The following is a 23826-nucleotide window of genomic DNA, read 5'->3' on the forward strand; positions in this document are numbered from 1 at the left end:
AGTGTGGGGGTGGGGGGAGAGAGGGTGTGTGGGGGGGGAGAGAGGGTGTGTGGGAGGGAGAGAGGGTGTGTGGGAGGGAGAGAGGGTGTGTGGGGAGGGAGAGAGGGTGTGTGGGGGGGAGAGAGGGTGTGTGGGGGGGAGAGAGGGTGTGTGGGAGGGAGAGTGTGTGTGGGAGGGAGAGAGGGTGTGTGGGGGGGAGAGAGGGTGTATGGGAGGGAGAGGGTGTGTGGGGGGGGAGAGGGTGTGTGGGAGGGAGAGAGGGTGTGTGGGGGGGAGAGGGTGTGTGGGAGGGAGAGAGGGTGTGTGGGGGGGAGAGGAGTGTGGGAGGGAGAGGGTGTGTGGGGGGAGAGAGGGTGTGTGGGAGGGAGAGTGTGTGTGTGGGGGGGAGAGAGGGTGTGTGTGGGGGGAGAGGGTGTGTGGGGGGGAGGGTTGCGAGTGCAGGAGAGGGAAGAGAGTGAATGAGGGGGTGGGAGAGCGCGAGTGTCGAGAGCGAGAGAGAGGTAAGCATGGCTGGAGGAGGTTGCGGAGGCTGTCCTCGCTCGGAGTCGCCCCGTGGCTTGCTCTCTCCACTGCTCTGCTGTTCGCAGTATCGCCCATGGATGGAGTCCACGGAGCCCCGCGCATCCCCGCGGAAACGTAAGTGTGGCCGGCTCGTGACGCACCTAGGTCGACTCGGCCTTTAAACGGCTACCTGGCGGTTGCAGGTTGAGTCGCGCGAGCGTGCGCGCGTCACAGAGCCAAATGTCCCCCGTGTAGCCTCTTGACGGGCTACCGGGGCAGGTGCTGTCCGTATACACAGACATACGGCACACACACTCGCACACACACTCACACACACTAACAAAGACAAAGATCCCCCGTATAGCCTTAACAGACTGTAGGGACAAGTGCTGTTAGCGAGCACCTATGAAGGCCGGAACGGTAACACGAGGGGGTGGGTGGCCAGCACCACGCCCGACCGCCTTTGTCTCCCAGTGGCGATGTTTACACACCGCACCAGGTACTCATTTGAGGCTGAGTCGACCTAGGGGAGGCCCAGGACCGGTTCAGATAATCGTCACTGGTGTTGGCACACACTAACATACACTCGTTCACACATACAAAAGACAAAGATCCCCCGTATAGCCTGGAACAGACTGCAGGGGCAAGTGCTGTTAGCAACTATCTATGTAGACCGGCACGGCACACGAGGGGGTGGGAGGCAAACACCACGCCCAGCCGCCTTTGTCTCCCTCGTGGCGATGCACACAGACGCACAAATATATACACAATAACATGTACACACATAGACATGTAAACACATATGTACACACACAGAGACATTAAAATACATATACACACATGTAGATATACACATATACATGTCCAAATACGTATACAGACATGTAAATATATACATACACATAGACATATATACATAGACATATATACATACACAAAGACATATATACACATACATAGACACATATAAACATACACATATACATATACACAAGTAGACAATAAACACAGACATATACACACATAGACATAAACACACGTAGACATATTTTCACATCAGTGACGTGCGGTGAGGTCAATGGCTGAGGAGGCACTGGCTAGTGTCAGAGCCAGATTCACACACTGAGGGGGGCGTGGCCTCACCGAGGGGGCGTGGCATCACTAAGGGGGGCGTGGCCTCACTGAGGGGGATGTGTCTAACACGCCACCCTCAGTGAGGCAGATGTGATAGCTGCCTCCCCTGGTGCTTTTTCATTGCAGTTTCATGACGAGACCAGCGAGCCTAAATATCTTTATACACATACGTGAAATTAGTTACCTGGAGTATGGAAGGCGAGGACATGAAATAAAGGGGTCTACAAACATTACATTGGTGACATACTGAGATAGTAACAGGCACGCGCTTATTGCCTGCGCTCCATCCAGCTACTGAGGGGTTGTGCAATCAGAGGGGAGGCTGAGCTCATCGCTGCCTCACCTCTCGTCTCTTCCTGTATTTGCAGCGGAGCTCTGCAAATTTGGCGATTTTGACTCTAAAAATGATTGGAATCGTACATAAATTACATTTATAACACAGATCAGTGGAACAATCTTAATATTTATTTTATTGTTCTTTTTTTTACTTTTCGTAACAGCTATTTTCATTGGAGTATGACAGGTGAGGCTCTGCCTCCTCTGCCTCCCCTGCCTCCCCTGACCGCACGTCCCTGGTACACATAAACATATACAACAACAATTCTAGATTTGGAGCTTTCGTGACTGCAAGGATCCATACTCTTTGGTTCTATTCGGTAAAGTCACGTAGGTTATTTTATTTTTACCTACGTGACTTTACCGAATAGAACCAAAGAGTATATACAACAACAACCGCCATTCGCCACTAAGTGGCGGTGACGTCACCACGACGCTTGTGCCAGGCCATGTGTACCTTGAGGCCACGTGAAGTGTCGAACGCCCGCTGGCAGGAGGTCACGGGGCAGACCCAAGTGCCACGGGTCGACTGACTAAGATGACTGAGATGACTGGTTGATACATATACGCACACGCTTAGACATACACACGTAGACATATACATACAGTTAGAAATATACACACATAGACATATGCTGTACACACATGTAGATATACACATACACATGGATACACACCTACATACATACACATAGACATATCCACACACGTAGACACAGATAGACATATACACACATAGACACATATACACACATAGACACATATAAACATACAAAGACAAAGCTCCCCTGTGTAGCCATCAAAGACTGTTGGGGCAAGTGCTGTTAGCGAGTAGCACCTATGAAGGCCGGCACGAGGTGGTGAGTGGCCAGCACCACGCCCGGCCGCTTTTGTCTCTCCAGTGCTGATATTTACATACTGCTCTAATGCTCTAATGAGCTACTCATTTCAGTCTGAGTCGACCTAAGGGGGAGGCCCAGGACCGGTTGAGATTCTCGCTCCGATTCGCTGTCATAGGTCGTGAGCCAGAATGGAACTGGGGTCGCCAAGTTTGTAGCGCAGTGCTTTAACCACTGCGCCACCGCTCCTCACCCGCCCAACACACACATGCTGCGTGTAAACATCGCCAGTGGGGGATACAAAGGCGGCCCAGCGTGGTGCTGACCACCCCACCCCCTCTTGTGCCGTGCCTACCTTTATAGGTGCTACTCGTTAACAGCACTTGCCCCAACAGTCTTTTATCTCTACAAGGGGGAGCTTTATCTTTGTATATGTCTGTGTATATACGTGTCTGAGTATCCATGTTTATGTGTGTATGCATGTCTTTGTATATGTCTATGTATATATGTGTCTATGTGTATGCATGTCTGTGTCTTAGTATGTCTTTCTATATGTCTCTATATATGTGTCTATGTGTAAGCATGTCTATGTGTGTATATATGTATGTCTTTGCATATGTTTAAGTATATATGTCTATATGTATGCATGTCTATGTATATATGTGTCTATGTGTATGCATGTCTATGTGTGTGTGTCTTTGTATCTGTCTATGTATGTATATATGTGTCAATTTGTCTGCATGTCTATGTGTGTATGTATGTCTTTGTATATATCCATATATATACGTGTCTATGTGTAAGGATGTCTATGTGTGTACGTATATCTTTGTATATGTATATATTATGTGAATGTGTACATGTCTATGTGTGGATATGTCTATGTGTGTGTATATGTTTATGTGTGTATGTGGGGAGCGATAGTGTAGCGGTTAGCACGCTGCGCTATGAACCTGGCAACCCGGGTCCAATTCCCGCTCACGGCCAACACCAGTGACGATTATCTGAACCGGTCCCTGGCCTCCCCTAGATCGACTCAGCCTCAAATGAGTACCTGGTGTGGTGTGTAAATATTGCCACTAGGGAGACAAAGGCGGTCGGGCGTGGTGCTGGCAACCCACCCCCTCGTGTACCATTCCGGCCTTCATAGGTGCTCGCTAACAGCACTTGCCCCTACAGTCTGTTAAGGCTATATGGGGGACCTTTGTTATCTTTGTTGTGTATGTCTATGCGTGTGTATGTCTATGTGTGTAAAACTAAGTGGCCTGGAGTCAGAGCCATTCCCTGCACACCTTGGGGTACGACAGGGATGTCCTCTGGCTCCCACATTATTTAACATCTATTTTTACCACGTAGTTCGTGAAGCCTTCAATAGCTGTACCGGGGGAATCTCCATATGGTACAGATATAATGGGAGGCTGATCGATGCCCGGGTGCGGTCAAGGGATGGCTCCCTATTGCTCAACCACGTTATGTATGCCGATGATTTGGTAATAGCTGCTCATTCAGAGGAGAAGTTGGAGACGCTGCTGCTGAGACTGGAGCGTGCCACTAAGAGATGGGGCCTTACCATGAGCCCCACCAAAACTAAGCACCTGCCTAGGTATTTTCTACCATCGGACACTCCACTCCACAACTCCCAACGGTGATGGGGCAGTTGTGGAGAGAGTGGAGAGTTTCCCATACATGGGCAGTGTGCTTATGACCGGTTCCAGTTTAACAGCAGAGGTCTCACTCCGTATCATTCGAGCGGCAATATCTTTTCATCGGTTGCGTAACACTGTGTGGAAGCTACCTGGTCTGTCGCTCCGCACTAAGCTTCAGGTCTTCTCGGCCACGGTCATTCCCTCCTTTCTCTACGCTTGCGAAACGTGGACCCCCCTAATGGAACATCTTCACCGGTGAGAAACATTTAGGCTAGCCTGCCTACGATTCATCTTGGGTTTAACCAGGCTGGATTGTGTGAGGAGCTCACAAATCCTTGAAAGATCTGGGCAAGGTCCCATCGGTGAGCTCCTCCGGCAGGCAAGGCTGCGTTGGCTGGGTCATGTAGCCCGCATGCCCAGCCACCGCATGCCGAAACAGCTTTTGTTTGGCCAGATCGAGGGGGTTAAACGGGCGCGGCATGGCCTAGAGAAGAGATGGAGTGATGTGGTATAGGAGGACGTGGAGCTGCGTGGACTTGCCGATGACTGGTACCAGCGGTGTCAAGATCGGCTTCTGTGGAGGAGGCTCGTGAAGGATGCTACTGGGTAGTTGGAGGCAGTCGCCCTCCAACAACAACGGAGGGCGGAGGAGCGACGCTTGCAACAATGAGCGGAGCGCCGGGTGGCTAAGCACAGCAGGTTGGCACATTAGGGGGCACAGGTGGTGCATCAGCCAGTCATCATAGTCAGTCGACCCGTGGCACTTGGGTCTGCCCCGTGACCTTGAGGCCACTTCACATGGCCTCAAGGTGCACATGGCCTGGCACAAGCGTCGTGGTGACATCACCGCCACTTAGTGGCGAATGGCGGTTGTTGTATGTCTATGTGTGTATGTCTATGTGCGTATGTTTTTGTGTGTGTATGTCTATGTGTGTATGTCTATGTGTGTATGTCTTTGTGTGTGTATGTCTTTGTGTGTGTATGTCTATGTGTGTGTATGTCTGTGTGTGTATATCTGTGTGTGTATGGCTATGTGTGTATGGCTATGTGTGTATGTCTATATGTGTATGTCTATGTCCGGCTAAAACAACCCCCTACCTCCTCGTTGTTGCCGGACGGCAACACTGTGGTGGGCAGTGCCGTGTGGGGCAGTGCAATGGGGACGGGCGTGGGAGGACCAATTTAGCTTGGCCTTTCCCCTCATGGCGTTTGTAATCACAACAGCGGCCAAATGGAGGCTCTCGATGAGTGCGAGGGGCTGGTAACCCCTCCACCGTCAATTAATTACCACCAAACCACGTTTTAAATTTTTAATTTAGCTTGTGCCGGAGGCTCCAGGGGGACAGGCATCCATGACGTCTCCTGGCCTAACCCCATTTGGCGGAGCCATGAGACTGAATCTTTACCCTCGGGGCTCCTCCAGAAACAACAAAAAACCACTGCGGATGGCCACGTGGAATGTTCGAACGCTCACTGCGGAGGAGAGACTGCCGTCACTCCTCTGTCGGGAACTGGATCAGTACTACTTGGATCTCTGTGGTATTCAGGAGGTCCGGTGGACCGGTTCTGGCTAATGCCACGATGAGGGGTGGATAGTCCTGTACTCTGGGCAGGCGACTGCCAAACAACAGGGAGTGGCTCTTCATCGGAACAAAAGAATGAATGGGAGCATAAAGGTGAGGTGTGGGAAGCGGTAAGCCCCAGGCTACTTTGGGCTCACCTTCCCATCAACCGGAGGTGAGGAGTGGTGGTCGTGATTACTTATGCACCCACCGAAGACGAACATCCGTGGAGGGATGCAGACAAGGCTTTTGAGTCAGATGTTTTCTATGACCTGTCACAGGCGTTAGCTAAAGTGGCCCCTCGGGATAGAGTCATCTTGACTTAAAGCTTTCGTGACTGCAGGAATTCATATTCTTTGGGTCTTTCGGTAAAGCCATGTAGATAGAAAAAAAATATCACGACGTTTCTATTGCAACACAAGCAATCGTCATCACGTGAAAAACTAGTGGGAGAGCTGCTGAGGCAGGATGTTATGAAGGTTTGAGATGGGTGTGGGCGGGGCTAGTGATGAAATTTGCATGTAAATGTAACATCGGGTAAATCGGAGAGCCACTGCCACGACAACGAAGCTGCGGAGGTGGCCATTGTATTGTGATAGATTAGCATGTCAATGTAAAATCGTAGAGCCACCACCACATCGAGGAAAACAAGCAACGGTGGCTGTGTTAGTGAGACATTTTACCTGTTACTGCACTAACATCCGCAGGTAGGATGGAAACATCACAGCCAGTTATGACTTAAACTAGTTAATAACGTCCTTCCAATGATTGCTCAGAAACGTCGTGAAATTTGTATTATTTTTCTATCTATGTGGCTTTATTGAAAGACCCAAAGAATATAGAGTCATCTTGTTGGGCAACTTCAATACCCGAGCTGGTCATGATGCTGACACCTGGTCTGGAGTGATTGGAAGGCATGGGCCAGATCAGCTCAATAACAACGGTCGGAGGCTTCGAGATTTTTGTGCAACCCATGGGCTTGTAATTACCAACACGCTGTTCCGGCATCGGCGCATCCACACAACATCATGGATGCATGCCGGTTCCAAGCAAGAACATCTGCTGGACTACATAGTGATGGAACAGCGGATGCGGGCCCATGTCCTTGACACCAGGACTTATCGTGGAGCTGATCTGCCCACTGACCATTGACTTGTCATCTGTAGGATGCGCCTGCCATTCTTCCACTCCGGTGGTGGGTGTACACCCAGGACAGCATTCAAACCCAAAGTGGCATGGCCTCAGCTAGCTGATGAAAGTTGCAAGCGAGAATTAAATCATCTCTTGCGGCTGGGTTTGGCATGTCGAGGGGAAATGGGCGAGGTTTAGAACTGTGACTCATGCAGCTGCAATGGCTGCCTTGGGTACATGGTCCAGACCTCTCCAGAGACCCTGGCTGATGGAAGAGCTGTTCAGGCTGGCTGAGAAAAAGCGACAGGCCCATTCTAATTGTCTACAGCATCCCACGTCAGATAATGAGGAGGCTTACCGCAGCCTTCGCTCGGAGGTTCGGAGAGCCGTGAGGCGCTGCAAGGATGGGTGGTGGTCGTGGGTTGCTGAGGAGATGGAGTCTGCCTCAATGGCCCGCGATCACAAATCGCTCTTTAACTCCATCAAAAAAAGTAACCTGCAGCGCCGCACCTATTTCCATCATTAGGGGAAAGAATGGTGATCCAATCTCCGACCACCAGGAACAGTCTCTCTTTGGTTCTTTTGGTAAAGTCACATAGAAAGAAAATTAATTAAACAATAGAGTACAACGTTTCGATTGAAACACAAGCAACCATCATCAGGTAGAACTAAATTTGAGAGAGAGACATAACACAGAGACACACAGACAGAAACACAAGCAGAGAGAGAGAGAACACAGACACACAGAGAGAGGCACAACATAGAGATACCCAATGCCTCTGTATCGAGGCCTTAAATAGAGAGAGGGGGGGGGGCAGAGAGAGAGAGGTCCTCAGCCTGGAAAACATCGTGGGACAAAGTGGGGATGACCCTGCTGAGGCTGCGATGTCTTAACTATTGTAAGAAGAAGTCACCCCCTGTGAGTGGCTGGCTGAGGTCCCATCTGTTGAGGAATCCTTTTGTTTGTCAGTAAAACGAAATATAACAATTAAAAACAATATTCCGCAAATCGTTCATTGCTCTATCGACATCTACATATCTATATGTGCGTATGTTTGTGTTTGGTGGTGAGCAGTGGTGCAGCGGTTAACGCGCTGCCCTCTGAACCCGGCGACCCGGGTTTGATTCCCGCTCACGGCCGACACCGGTGACGATTATTTGAACCAGTCCTCGCTAACAGCACTTGCCCCAACGGTCCGTTAAGGCTATATGGGGGATCTTTGTCTTTGGTGTACAAATCGATTTAACCGGTTTTAACCGGTCACCCCTCCCCCCACCACCACCTCAACACGGGTTACCGGTTTTGAATTTGCCACTCCATTTTTTTCCGGCTCCCAAATAATGTAAACATAATTGTACTTGATTTGAAGCTTTCGTGACTGTAGGAATCCATACTCTTTGGTTCTTTCGGTAAAGTCACGTACAGTGAGGGAAAAAAGTATTTGATCCCCTACTGATTTTGTACGTTTTCCCACTGACAAAGAAATGATCAGTCTATAATTTTAATGGTAGGTTTATTTGAACAGTGAGAGACAGAATAAAAACAAAAAAATCCAGAAAAACGCATGTCAAAAATGTTATAAATTGATTTGCATTTTAATGAGGGAAATAAGTATTTGACCCCTTTGCAAAATATGACTTGGTACTTGGTGACAAAACTCTTGTTGGCAATCACAGAGGTCAGACGTTTCTTGTAGTTGTCCACCAGGTTTGCACACATCTCAGGAGGGATTTTATCCCACTCCTCTTTGCAGATCTTCTCCAAGTCATTAAGGTTTCGAGGCTGACGTTTGGCAACTCGAACCTTCAGCTAACTCCACAGATTTTCTATGGGATTAAGGTCTGGAGACTGGCTAGGCCACTCCAGGACCTTAATCTGCTTCTTCTTGAGCCACTCCTTTGTTGCCTTGGCCGTGTGTTTTGGGTCATTGTCATGCTGGAATACCCATCCACGACCCATTTTCAATGCCCTGGCTGAGGGAAGGAGGTTCTCACCCAAGATTTGACGGTACATGGCCCCGTCCATCGTCGCTTTGATGCGGTGAAGTTGTCCTGTCCACTTAGCAGAAAAACACCCCCAAAGCATAATGTTTCCACCTCCATGTTTGACGATGGGGATGGTGTTCTTAGGGTCATAGGCAGCATTCCTCTTCCAAACACGGCGAGTTGAGTTGATGCCAAAGAGCTCCATTTTGGTCTCATCTGACCACAACACTTTCACCCAGTTGTCCTCTGAATCATTAAGATGTTCATTGGCAAACTTCAAACGGGCATGTATATGTGCTTTCTTGAGCAGGGGGACCTTGCGGGCGCTGCAGGATTTCAGTCCTTCACGGCGTAATGTGTTACCAATTGTTTTCTTGGTGACTATGGTCCCAGCTGCCTTGAGATCATTGTCAGGATCCTCCCGTGTAGTTCTGGGCTAATTCCTCACCGTTCTCATGATCATTGCAACTCCACGAGGTGAGATCTTGCATGGAGCCCCAGGCCGAGGGAGATTGGCAGTTCTTTTGTGTGTCTTCCATTTGCGAATAATCGCACCAACTGTTGTCACCTTCTCACCAAGCTGCTTGGCAATGGTCTTGTAGCCCATTCCAGCCTTGTGTAGGTCTACAATCTTGACCCTGACATCCTTGGAGAGCTCTTTGGTCTTGGCCATGGTGGAGAGTTTGGAATCTGATTGATTGATTGCTTCTGTGGACAGGTGTCTTTTATAAAGGTAACAAACTAAGATTAGGAGCACTCCCTTTAAGAGTGTGCTCCTAATCTCAGCTCGTTACCTGTATAAAAGGCACCTGGGAGCCAGAAATCTTTCTGATTGAGAGGGGGTCAAATACTAATTCCCCTCATTAAAATGCAAATCAATTTATAACATTTTTGACATGCGTTTTTTCTGGATTTTGTTGTTGTTATTCTGTCTCTCACTGTTCAAATAAACCTACCATTAAAATTATAGACTGATCATTTCTTTGTCAGTGGGCAAACGTACAAAATCAGCAGGGGATCAAATACTTTTTTCCCTCACTGTAGGTAGACGTCACGTAGGTGGACGTCACGTAGGTGGACGTCACGTTGGTGGACGTCACGTTGGTGGACGTCACGTTGGTAGACGTCACGTTGGTAGACGGCACGTTGGTAGACGGCACGTTGGTAGACGTGACTTTACCGAAAGAACCAAAGAGTTTAATTGTAATTATCATCGTCGTAATCGTCGTAATTACAATATCCGGACCAAAATCCGTCACTCAAATCTCAGCCCCCGCCGCGGCCGCCTTTGTCTCTCCACTGTTGGACGCATGAATAACGAGGAGCGGTATTCATCTCGATGGGACCCTCCGCGTTCGGAGTGCAAGTTGCGCTAACCACTGCGCCACCGCTCACCCGCATAGACCTCGACAGTAAATGCGTTGTCCGTGTGTGCGCGCGTGTGTTCATAGGTGCTGCTACTCGCTAAGAGCACTTGCCCCAACAGTCTGTTAAGGCTACACGGGGGGTCTTTGTGTGTAGTGGTGCAGCAGTTAGCGCCGCGCTGCAATCCCGGCGACCCGAATTCGATTCCCGCTCACGGCCACCAACACCGGTGACGATTATCTGAACTGGTCCTGGGCCTCCCCTAGGTCGACTCAACCTCAAATGAGTACCCGGTGCGGTGTGTAGTAAACATCTCCACTGGGGAGACAAAGGCGGTCATGTGTAACAGTGCCGGCCTTCAAAGGAGCTCGCTAACAGCACTTGCCCAAACAGTTTGTTAAGGCTATAAGTGGGATATTTTCCTTTTGTATGTATATGTGTATGTATTTATGTTTTTACGTTTGTCATGTAGGTTTGTGTATAGTGTTGTATGTATGTATATACGTGGTTTTGTGTCTATATTCGTTGTGTGTATGTGTGCCTGCCTCTGTATGTATGTGTGTAGTGTTTATGTACCGTTTGTATGTGTGAATGAATGTGTTTCTGCCTGTGCGGTTGTCTGCGTGTACGTTCGTATGTCAGTGTGTTTTACATGGGGAGTGGTGGCGCAATGGTTAGGGCTGTGCGCTACACACCCGACCACCCAAATTCGATTCCCGCTCACGGCCCGACATCGTTGACAGCAAATGTCTTAAGCAGTCGTATAGCCTCTCCTATGTCGACTCAGCCTCAATTGAGAACCTGGTGCGGTGTGTAAACATCGCCACTGGGGAGACAAATGCGGCCGGGCGTGGTGCTGGCCACTCACTCATCCATCCCCTCGTGGGCTGTGCCGGCCTTCATAGGTGCTGCTCGCTAACAGTACTTGCCCCAACAGTCTTGTTAAGGCTATACGGGGGATTTTGCCTTTGTATATATGTTTGTTTGTATGTATTGTGTGTATGTATGTATATATGGCTATGTGTGTATATTGTGTATATATGGCTATGTGTGTATATTGTGTATATATGGCTATGTGTGTGTTATTGTGTATATATGGCGATGTGTGTGTATTGTGTTTATATATGGCTATGTGTGTATATTGTGTATATATGGCTGTGTGTATTGTGTGTATATGGCTATATGTGTGTGTATTGTGTATATATGGCTATATGTGTGTGCATTGTGTATATATGGCTGTATATTGTGTATATGGCTATGTGTGTGTGTATATGGTATGTATGTACATCAGCACTATAAAGACAAAGGCGGCCGGGACTGGTTCTGGCCAGACCCACCGCCCTCCTCGTGTCCATAACAGCCCTTGCCGCTACGGCTCGTTACAGGCTATACGGGGGGTCTTTGTCTGTGTGTGTGGAGCGGTGGCGCAGCGGTTAGCGTGCTGCGCTCCGAGCCCGGTGGGTTCGTCTGCAATCAGCGATGGGGAGACAAAGGCGGCTGGGCGGGCGGGCGAGCGAGCGTGGTGCTGGCGACCGTCACTTACGGCACTTTCCCAGCAAAGTGCGCGGGCTACCCGGGGGTGCTTTGTCTGTGCGAGGGCGAGGCGGGGTGCTGGCGCTCCGGCGAGTCGCTAAGAGGATCGAGGGGATGGTGTGGGGGGAGACACGTGTCCACTCGGAGGCTGTCGTGGTGGTTGTTGCTGTGGTTATTGGTGTTGATTGTTGTTGTTGGTGTGGTTGTTGGTGTGTTTTTTGTTGGTTGTTGGTATGGTTGTTGTTGGTGTGGTTGTTGTTGGTGTTGTTGTTGTGGTTGTTGTTGGTATAGTTGCTGTTGCTTGGCTGTTGTTCTGGTTGTTGGTGTGATTGTTGTTGGTGTGTCCCTTCACCTGATGAATGCCACTTGTGTTGTGGCCGAAAAGTCGTGATTTTTTGTTTTTTTGTTTTTTTTTACCTACGTGACTTTACCGAATATAACCACAAAATGTATGGATCCTTGCAGTCACGAAAGCTTCAAATCTAGAAGTGATTATTGTTGTTGTGATCATTATTGATTACATCATCTCATATCCATCATGACCATTATCATCATCTCCCATCATCTCCATCTCATCACCAATTCCCACCATCATCATCTCCATCATCTCATATCCATCCATCTCATATCCTTCCACCATCACCATCTCAATGATCATCGTCCACCTCCTTGCAAAGTTTATGAGTATCTGAGGCTTGTGAATTAAATCGTTTCGTGTCGAACTAGGACCCATGCCAAAAAGAGAGAGTCCTTGCCTATAACCATCTGCTAGTTCACCAGCATTCATTCAAGCAGAGCAATCATCATCAGGTGTGAAAACCACACCTGATGATGTTTGCTGGTGTTGCAGTCGAAACGTCGTGAGCATTTTATTGTTTTATATTTTTATTATTTTATTGTTTCCCTTCTACGTGACTTTACCGAAAGAACCAAGAATATTAATCCCTGCAGTCACGAAAGCTTTAAATCAAAATTCATTAATTTAAAATAAAATAAAACCCCAACGCGCCAAGAATCGATTCTTTAAATCGCGCAAAGAAATCGAAGGTTATAGATTCCTTTAGAATCGTCTTGAAGCGACGACGCGCAACAGAAACATCCTCTAGATAAACCAGCAAATCTTTAAAAAAACGTATTACAACGCTGTGTGCTGAAATCCCAGTGTGATGCAAGTCAAACAATACCAACCATAAGGTAGATTAACCATATGTTTTCTAAATCACCAAAAAAAGCTTCAAAAACAATGTAACAACAGTAATCATAGGAACTGTGATTCTCGTTTAACAATAAAATATATAAATAACATGTACGACCAAACTAGCAGCCATAGCTTGCAGCATGACACTCCCAGTGTATGATGTGTGAGTGATTCAGCTTATGATGAGTGAGTCAGCGTATGATGAGTGAGTGTATGATGAGTGAATGGGTTGTGTGCGTGAGTGTATGATAATAAAAGTTGGTTGCATGTCGGCAAGTATGCTAAACATTTCGAACAGACACATTCACAAATTTTCCTTTCATATATAAGATAGATAGAGTCAGCATGTACTACTGTAGTGAAAGCTGTAATCATAGCAGGATACCACCACAGTCAGCATGCAATGCGGTAGTCAAAGCAGGATACCACCACAGTCAGCATGCACTGCTGTAGTCATAGCAGGATACCACCACAGTCAGCATGCAATGCTGTAGTCATAGCAGGTACTACCACAGTCAGCATGCAATGCTGTCGTGATAACAGGTACCACCACTATGAACTGCTGTTATCAAAGCAGGTACCACCACAGCAGTCTGCAATGCTGTAGTGAAAGCAGGTACCACAATATGTACTGCTGTAATCATAGCAGGTACCACCACAGTCAGTATGCACTGCTGTAATAGCAGGTTCCACCACAGCAGTATGCAATGCTGTAGTGAAAGCAGGTACCATCACAATATGTACTGCTGTAATCATAGCAGGTACCACCACAATATGCACTGCTGTTATCAAAGCAGGTACTACCACAGCAGTATGCACTGCTGTAGTGAAAGCAGGTCCCACCACAATACGTACTGCTGTAATCATAGCAGATACCACCACAATCAGTATGCATTGCTGTAATCATAACAGGTACCACCAAAATATGCACTGCTGTTATAGCAGGTACCACCACAGCAGTTTCAACTGCTGCAATCATAGCCGGTACCACCACAGTCAGCATGCAATGCTGTAGTCATAGCAGGATACCACCACAGTCGCTTTGCACTGCTGTAGTTAAAGCAGGTACCACCACAGCAGTATGCACTGCTGTAATCATAGCAGGTACCACCACAATATGCACTGCTGTTATCAAAGCAGGTACCACCACAGCAGTATGCACTGCTGTAATCATAGCAGGTACCACCACAATATGCACTGCTGTTATCATAGCAGGTACCACCACAGCAGTTTCAACTGCTGTAATCATAGCAGGTACCACCACAGTCAGCATGCAATGCTGTAGTCATAGCAGGATACCACCACAGTCAGCATGCACTGCTGTAGTCATAGCAGGATACCACCACAGTTTGCACTGCTGTAATCATAGCAGGAACTGTTATCCAGTTTGTAGATGCTGTTATATAGAGTTAGTAGATACTAAAACAGTCAGTATATACCACTACGGTCAGTAAATACTGCTACAGTCAGTATATACTACTACACAGTTAGTAGACACTACTACGGTCAGTAGCTTCTGCTTTCGAGTCAGTGGATACTGTTATAGAGTTAGTAGTTACTACTATAGTGAGTGTATACTCCTATAGGGTCAGCAGATACTACTATAGATTTAGTTGTTACTACTATAGAGTCGGTAGATACTACTACATAGTCAGTAGCTACTACTGGCTCAGTAGATACTACTGTACAGTCAGTAGATACAACTACAGAGTCAAGAGATAATACTTACTCTATTGTATGTAGGGTGTGTAGGTATATATACCTACGTGGAGGTAAATATCTTTTTTGAAGGGGGGGGGGTCAACTATTTTCAGAAACCTTTTGGATCAACTATTTACCCCCCACTTTCTATAACTTATTTTGCAATGCTGTAGTCATAGCAGGATACCACCACAGCAGTATGCACTGCTGTAATCATAGCAGGTACCACCACAGTCAGTATGCACTGCTGTAGTGAAAGCAGGTACCACCAAAGTCGATATGCACTGCTGTAGTGATAGTAGATACTGCTATCGAGTTGGTAGATACTGCTATATAGAGTTAGTAGATACTAAAACAGTCAGTATATACCACTACAGTCAGTCAATACAGCTACAGTCAGTATATACTACTATACAGTCAGTACATACTGCTATAGAGTTAGTAGTTACTTCTATAGTCAGTGGATACTACTATAGAGTCAGCAGATACTACTATAAAGTTAGTTGTTACTACTATACTATAGAGTCGGTAGATACTACTGTAGGCCCAGTAAATACTACTACACAGTAGCTACTACTGGCTCAATAGATACTACTATACAGTCAATAGATACAACTACAGAGTCAAGAGATACTACTTTCTCTGTTGTATGTACGGTGTGTAGGTATATATATCTACGTGGGGGGTAAATATATTTTTTGAGGGGAGGTCCAGAATTTTCGGAAACCTTTTAGATCAACTTTTTACCCCACACTTTCTATAACTTTTTGGACTTTTGCAAGCCTCTTATAATTTTGTTGGTGGCGAAATGGACAAACGGCCCACCGGGCTTTTACAATAGCTTACTATCTGTGTATGTATATGTAAGGTTTTTAAGATAAGTTTTGAAATAATATTTTCGCCCGGGCAACGCCGGGTACTTCCCACTAGTATGTTATAAAGGGGCCCTAAAATGAAAAAAATTAAAACACTCATCTTTTACTTGCATCGTAAAGTAAATGTATGTATTCATTTGTTATACAGCCAGATAATACGGCAGGTCGCTAACCTTAAACACCCAGTCATTCATAAACGTCGAAGGCAGTAAGTACTATAGTAATAGAGCAAGTGCAGAATCACTGAACCCGAATTGATAGCTTTAAAGCATTTAGTGCGGGGACCTTGAAAGTGCGGGGCCCATAGCATCATATGTAGCTATTTTTGCTACTACCATAATTCGGCACTGCACCCACCCACTCTTGTGCCACAGTAATGGCCTTCATAGGTGTTGCAACTCACTAACAGCACTTGCCCCCAACAGCCTGTTAAGGTGGTTATTGTTGTGGCTGTTGTTATTGTGGAGGAGAAGGAGGAGGGTAGTCAGGTTGTCTGTCCCATTGTTCCTCACAGAGTGAAGCTCTGGGCCTCTGCCTTTGGAGGAGAGATCAAGTCCATCTCCAGCAGATACTCGGGATCCCAGTTCCTCCAGAAGGTAATTATCTTCTTTTTTTCTCTTCCCCTCCCCCTCCTCCTCCTCCTTCTTCTTCTTGTTCTTGGTCGAGTCAGATAACCGCGTCAGGAGCCAAACAGGGTAGTGAATCGTCATTGCCGCGATGTCTCCTTCTTTGTGTTTGTGCGGATCGGGGCATTGTCGCGTCGTCATCATACCTTTCGCGCTCTGTTCTGGATGACTGCAGTTGCACCGCTATGGGAGAGTTGAGGTTTTTTAACTTCACATTTGTGCTGCATCAGCTATCATCCGCGTGTGCTGCTGCCATGGTTTGCGCAGTGGATGCGGTTTAGGGTGGACCGTGAGTGGAGGACCGTGAGTGGTGGACCCAGGCCACTTCCCTCGAGCGCGTGGCTATTCTCCGAGCACTCTGCTCTTCTGCCCGCATGCATGAACATAGACAACAGCATTGGCCAAATTCCCAAACATACAACTCATTATTTATATTTTTAGCAGATAAGGGATATAGGAGGTCGTGGGTTCGATCCCGACCCTGATGTCTGCTGCATAATTTGGAATCTGGGTGTCTCTCTCTCATCATTATCACGGTGGCTAGGAGATGTTAACTACCTCATATGGTACGCAGCAGGTCGTGGGTTTTGTTCGGACACTGGCGCCTGCTGTGTATTTGGAGTTTGCGTGTCTCTTTCTCCCCGTGGTCGCGTGGATTTGTCTCCGGGTCCTCCCGTTTTTCCCCTCCACATTTCAACACCACGCATTTAGAGAGTATTCGGCTGCTGCTATACATGTCCACGTGATGATGATGATAAGGCGTCATTTCGTTGAGCTCTCATTTGTGATATCCAGATCGCTTTTGATAAGCTGCATAGCTCAGTGGACACCTTACCTGGGTACAATTTCAAAAAGAGCATAATTTCATGCTTCTAGTTTTACGCAGAGCGGAACCAATGCACAGGGACAGCAGCCAATGGGCGTGCCCCTTGGCTATAACCACAGCAGCAGCATCATCAGTAGCGGCAATCATCGCCCTGGCTGCTGGCAGAAGGGCAAATGCTCTCCCGATAGGCACTCCTCGCAGAATCCGCATCAGATGTATTTATACCGAAGGAGGAAATCTGATGAGCTATAAAGCTCTTTTCTGTTTTCGCTTGCACAGATGCGCAGACTCCTCTGCCCATTGGGGCTCTCGGAGTGAGCCCCTCCCCTCGCGGCGACGGTGCCTCCAGCACGCACGGGGGGTCGCCTGCCCCCCCCTCCTCCACCCCGCAGCGCCGCCCCCTCCCATGCTGTGCGTCAGCAAATATCGTGGCAGCCGTGATGGCTCCCAGATGCGATTTCAATTGCGCGGCTTCACTCGGGGCGTTGGCAGCGAGGATATGCACGGCGAGAGGGCGGGGGTGAGAGGGGAGGGAGAGGAAGGGAGGGAGTGGGAGAGAGGGATGGATGGATGGGATGGGAGAGAGAGAGGGAGGAGAGGAGATGGGGGAGAGGAGAGGGGGGAGAGAGTGATGCACAGGGAGATGGATTCATGCGGAGAGAGAGGAAAAGCGAGAGGGAGAGAGAGAGATAGGTAGAAGGGTGATAGCGGATGCACGGAGAGAGAGATTCACATGGAGAGAGAGTCGGAGGCCGTAGGACTGCGAGAAGGGCTCGGTGCAGATGCAGCACTTGTATTTTTTTATATATAATAATATTACAACTATTACATAGAAAACATAGGGGGAACATAGACATGGAGTAGGGAGAGAGGGGGTAGAGAGAGGGGGGGTAGAGAGAGGAGGTAGAGAGAGAGGGAATGGGTAAGGAGAGCAGAGCGTGAAATCTATTGTGAAATCTTTCATTTAAAAAGTGGTGGGGGGTTACATAAAGCAAAGCATTAAAAAAAACAAAAAATGAAATGATGCCGACTACACCGAGCATCTTCTTGTTTCCTCTGATCGTAAAAAAAGAGGCACAGAGAGAGAGGGCAGAGAAAACGAGAAATATGGATGGAGAGAGTTAGAGAGAGAGAGAGAGGGATGGAGCCTGCGGGAGGAGGAGGGGGCACATCTGCTATGGGGAGGGAGAGGGGGGAGCAGAGGGGGAGCAGTGGAGCGAGCGAAGGGGTATTACATGGGATTGGCCAAGCGTGTAGGAGCGCTCCCCGCTAAACTGCAAAGACAAAGCTCCCCGTGTAGCCTATAGCTGGGTTGTAGGGGCAAGTGACGTTAGTTGCGAGTAGCAGCACCTATGATATACACACAGACAAAGCTCCCCCGTCTAGCCTCTAGCAGGGCTGTTGGGGCAAGTGCTGTTAGTAGCGAGTAGCACCACCTATGAAGGTCGGCACGGGCACACGACGAAGTGGGCGGGTGACCCAGCAACCACGCTGGCACGGCTGCCTTTGTCTCTCTCCATTGGTGATGTCTTACACACCGCGCCAGGTATTAGCTTGAGGCTGAGTCCACCTAGCGGAGGTTCAGGACCAGGTTAAGATAATCGTCACTGGTGTTGGCCATGAGCGGTGATCGAGCTCGCGTCGCCGGGTTCGTAGCACAGCGTAGCGCCGAGCACTACGCTGTGCTACGATTGTCTGAGGCCCGGTACTGGGCCTGCCCTACGTCGACTCGGAGCCATGGCAGCTGCGTGAATTAAACTCCGATGTTCGGTGATGAGGGGATGGGGGTAGGGAGGGGGGTGGAGGGGAGGGAGGAGGGTAAAGATGGGGGGTAGGGGGGGAGGGGGGCCCGGACGGACTCCCCCCACAGAGCCACGAACCCGGCCACCCAAGTTCGATTCCCGCTCACGGCTATCACCACCAACACCGGTGACGATTATCTTGAACCGGTACCTGGGCCTCCCCTAGGTCGGCTCGGCCTCATGCAAGTACCTGGTGCGGTGGGGAAACATCGTGAATGCGGAGACAAAGGCGGCCAGGGGTGGTGCTGGCCACCCAACCCCTCGTGTGCCGTGCCGGCCTTTATAGGCGCGACTCGCTTACAGCACTTGCCCCAAAATTATGTTGAGGCAACACGGGGAATCTTTGTATTTGTGTACACACACAGGTACATAACAACAACAGCCGATCTTCACCATTCTGTGGCTGTGACATCACCACGGCGCTTGTGCCAGGCTATGTGCACTTTTAGGCCACGTGAAGTGTCGAACGCTCGCTGGCAGGAGTTCGCGGCATAGACCGAGGTGCCACAAGTCGACTGACTGAGATGACTGGCCGATGCACCACCTGTGCTCCTCACTGTGCCAACTCGCTGCGTTTTAGCCACCTGGCGCTCTGCTCGTTGTTGTGAACGTCGCTCCTATGCCCTCCATTGTTGCTGGAGGGCGACTGCCTCCAACTGCCCAGCAGCAGCGTCCTTCACGAGCCTCCTCCAGAGAGGCCGATCTTGATACCGCTGGTACCAGTCATCGGAAATTCCACTCACCTGCAAATCCTCTTGTACCACATAAATTCTATCTCTTCTCCAGCCCATGCCGCGTCCGTTTATCCCCATCTATCCGACCGAACAGCGGTGGCTAGGCATGTGGGCTACATTACCCAGCCAAAACAGCCTCGCCTGTCGGAGGAGCTCACTGTTGGGAATGTGTCCAGATATTTCAAGGATTTGTGAGCTCTTCACACTGCACTCCAGTCTGCAGGTTAAACCCAGGATAGATCGTAAGCAGGCCAGCCTGAATGTTTTAAACCAGCGCAGATGTTCCTTTAGAGGGGTCCACGTTTCGCCAGCAAAGAGAAGGGAGGGAATGACCGTGGCCGAGAAGACATGAAGCTTAGTGTGGAGCGACAGATCAGGTAGCTTCCATACGGCGTTACGCAGGTGACGAAAACACAACGGCGCTCGGCTGTTGGGAGTGAGACCTCCGCTGCCAAAGCCAACCTGGTCATGAGCACGCTGCTCAGGTACGGAAACTCCTCCAATCTCCCCAAGACTGCCCCATCACTCGTGGGGGAGTGCTTGAGGAGGTCGAGTGTTTGACGACACAACACACCCGAGCATGTGCTTAGTTTTGGTGGTGCTGATGGGGTAAGGCCCCAACCTCGTAATGGCACCCTCCAGCTTCAGCAGCAGTCGCCTGTACAACTTGTTTTCAGACTGAGTAGCAATCACAAGAATTGGCAACTCCTCCACAACTGCCCCACGGACACAGACACACACGCTCACGTAAACGAAGACAAAGCTGTGGTTATGTATTTATTATTTGTTACCAGGTAAGACCCCAACTCAGCTATGTAGCTGTCCATCACAAATGAAAGCTCAACGAAGCGGCTTATCATGTGGAAATTTAGAGCAGCCCAATACTCGAAACACACGTTTCTCAGTGTGGAGGGAAACACCGGAGGACGTGGAGAAACATCCACGTAACCACGGGAAGAGAGACACCGCAAACTCCAAATATACAGCAGCCGTCAGGGTCGGGGGATCAAACTCACGACCTCCTGTATACCAGGCGAGGTAGTTAACATCTCCTAGCCACCCCCATGTAGCCTCAACAGACTGTCGGGGCAAGTGCTGTTAGCGAGTAGCACCTACGAAGGCCAGGACAGCGCACAAAGGGGTAGGTGGCCAGCACTACGCCTGGCCGCCTTTGTCTCCCCAGTGGCGATGTTTACACACTGCACCAGGTACTCATATGAGGCTAGGGGATGCCCAGGACCGGTTCAGATAATCGTCATCGGTGTTGGCCGTGAGCAGGAATCGAACTCGGGACGCCGGGTTCGTAGCGCAGCGTAGCGCTAAACACTGCGCCACCGCTCCCCACACTTCACACACACACACGCACACTTACACACTCACACACTCACTTAGTCACACACTCACTCAGACACTCACACGCACTCACACACATACTCACACACATACTCACACACACTCTACACACGCACACTCACACACGCACACACTCACACACACACACTCACGATCAATGCTATTAAGCAGTCTTAATTACTCCCTTATCAGTCCCTTAACCCGCGCACGACGCCCTCACGGAGACAAAGAGAGATGCGGGGAGAGGAGGAGGCGTCGTCTCGACTCCCTGGGGAAGGAGGGGGGTGCAGAGAGATGAGCGGAGAGCGCCCACGCCTGGGTGTCTGTGTGTAGGTGTGGGTGTATGTGTGTGGGTGTCTGTGTGGGTGTCTGTGTGTGGGTGTGGGTGTCTGTGTGGGTGTCTGTCTGGGTGTGGGTGTCTGTGTGTGGGTGTCTGTGTGGTTGTGGGTGTCTGTCTGGGTGTCTGTCTGGGTGTGGGTGTCTGTGTGGGTGTGAGTGTGGGTGTCTGTGTGGGTGTGTGGGTGTGTGGGTGTCTGTGTGGGTGTCTACCTCCTCGCGGTGCCGGACAGGCAACTCTGTCGTGGACAGTGCTGTGTGGGGAGGGCCAATTCCGATTGGCTCCTCCCCTCATGGCGTCTGTGTCCACCACAGTAGCTAAACGGGGGCTCTGGACGGGTGCGAGGGGCTGGTAACCCCTCCACCTTCAATTAATTACCACTAAACTACGAATGAAATATGTAACTAATAAGCTTGTGCCGGAGGCCCCGGGGGGACAGGCGTCTATGACGTCTCCTGGCCAAACCCCAATTGGCGGAGCAAGGAGATTGAATCTCTACCCTCGGGGCTCCTCCAGAAACAACGAAAAGCCAATTCGTGTGGCCACGTGGAATGTTCGAACACTCACATGCGTAGGAGAGGCTGCCACTCCTCTGTCGGGAGCTGGACCGGTACCGCCTGGATCTCTGGCATTCAGGAGGTCCGGTGGACCGGTTCTGGCTCCTGCCACCATGAGGGATGGACAGTCCTCTACTCGGGGCAACAGACTGCCAAACAACAGGGTGTGGCTCTTCTTTTGAACAAAAGAATGAAGGGGGCGTGGGAGCGTGGCGGTGAGGTGTGGGAAGCTGTAAGCCCCAGGCTACATTGGGCTCGCCTTCCCATCAACCGGAGGCGAGGAGTGGTGGTCATGGTTACTTATGCCCCCACCGAAGACGAACATCCGTGGAGGGATGCAGGCAAAGCCGATGAGTCAGATGCCTTCTATGACCTCCTGTCACAGGTGCTGGCTAAAGTGGCCCCTCGGGATAGAGTTATCTTGTTGGGTGACTTCAATGCCCGAGTTGGTCATGATACTGACACCTGGTCTGGAGGTATTGGAGGGCATGGGCCAGATCAGCTCAATAACAATGGTAGATTTTTGTGCAGCCCATGGGCATGTAATTACCAACACGCTGTTCCGGCATCGGCGCATCCACACAACATCATGGATGCATGCCGGATCCAAGCAAGAACATCTGTTGGACTACATAGTGACGAACCAGCGGATGCGAGCCCATGTCCTTGACACCAGGACCTACCGTAGAGCTGGTCTGCCCTCTGACCATCGACTAGTCATCTGTAAGATGCGCATGCCATTCTTCCACTCCGGTGGTGGGTGTACACCCAGGACCCCATTCCAACCTAAAGTGGCCTGGTCTCAGTTATCTGATCAAAGTTGCAAGCGAGAATTTCATCATCGCTTGTGGCTGGGGTTGGCATCGTCCCTCACTCCTCCGGACGTCGATGGTAAATGGGCTAGGTTTAGGACTGTGACTCATGCATCTGCAATGGCTGCTTTGGGTACGTGGTCCAGACCTCCCGAGAGACCCTGGCTGACAGAGGAGGTGATCAGGATGGTTGAGAAAAAACAACAGGCTCACTGTCATCGGCTACAGAATCCCACGTCAGAGAATGAGGAGGCTTACCGCAGCCTTCGCTCAGAGATTCGGAGAGCCGTGAGGCGCTGCAAGGATGGGTGGTGGTCGCGGGTTGCTGAGGAGATGGAGTTTGCCTCAGTGGCCCGCGATCACAAATCTCTATTTAACTCCATCAAAAAAGTAACCTGCAGCGCCACACCTACTACCATCATTAGGGGAAAAAACGGTGATCCAATCTCCGACCCCCAGAAAGAGGTTTGCAGATTTGCTGAGCATTTCTGTGAGGTCCTGGGGGAGGGAAAATCCCTCAGCCAGGAAAACATTGTGGCGCAAAGTGAGGATGACCCTGCTGAGGCTGCGGTGCCTCAAATGTTGGAAGAAGTCACCCCCTGTGAGTGGCTGGCTGAAGTACCATCTGTTGAGGAAGCACTGAAGGCGATCCGGAGTCTGAGACCAGGAAAGGCAGCGGGCAGAGATGATCTCCAAAGCAAAATGCTGAGGGAGGGTGGCGTTTGCGCACAGACTGCCCTACATGACATCATAACAACAGTCTGGACCACTGGACGGGTTCCGCAGGATTGGAAGGATGCCCTGGTGGTCCCCCTCTTTAAGAATGAGGACCGCACAGACTGTAACAACGAAAGGGGCATCTCACTCCTCAGTGTGCCGGGAAAGGTCCTGGCAAGGATTATTCAACATCGCCTTGCCAGGCACGCTGAGGAGAGGCTTGCGGAGCCCCAATGCGGTTTCAGGAAAGGGCGGTCC

At 49.7% G+C, this 23826-nt stretch overlaps 1 protein-coding gene across 1 annotated transcript in view; it reads left to right on the forward strand.

Moving 5' to 3' along the window:
• Nucleotides 1–438: 438 nt before the first annotated feature.
• LOC116952813 (voltage-dependent calcium channel subunit alpha-2/delta-3-like) overlaps nucleotides 439–23826 on the forward strand; it is a 196095-nt gene continuing 172707 nt past the window's right edge. The window contains exons 1-2 of the mRNA XM_076074414.1: nucleotides 439–636; nucleotides 16319–16400. Of these exons, the coding sequence (XP_075930529.1) occupies nucleotides 596–636; nucleotides 16319–16400 (123 nt within the window). The 5' untranslated portion in view covers nucleotides 439–595. The remainder of the gene's footprint in view (nucleotides 637–16318; nucleotides 16401–23826) is intronic.

The sequence above is a fragment of the Petromyzon marinus genome, chromosome 48 (genome assembly GCF_048934315.1).
Source record: "Petromyzon marinus isolate PM22_M1 ecotype Great Lakes invasive population chromosome 48, UKy_Petmar_22M1.pri1.0, whole genome shotgun sequence".
NCBI classification, from domain to species: domain Eukaryota; kingdom Metazoa; phylum Chordata; class Hyperoartia; order Petromyzontiformes; family Petromyzontidae; genus Petromyzon; species Petromyzon marinus.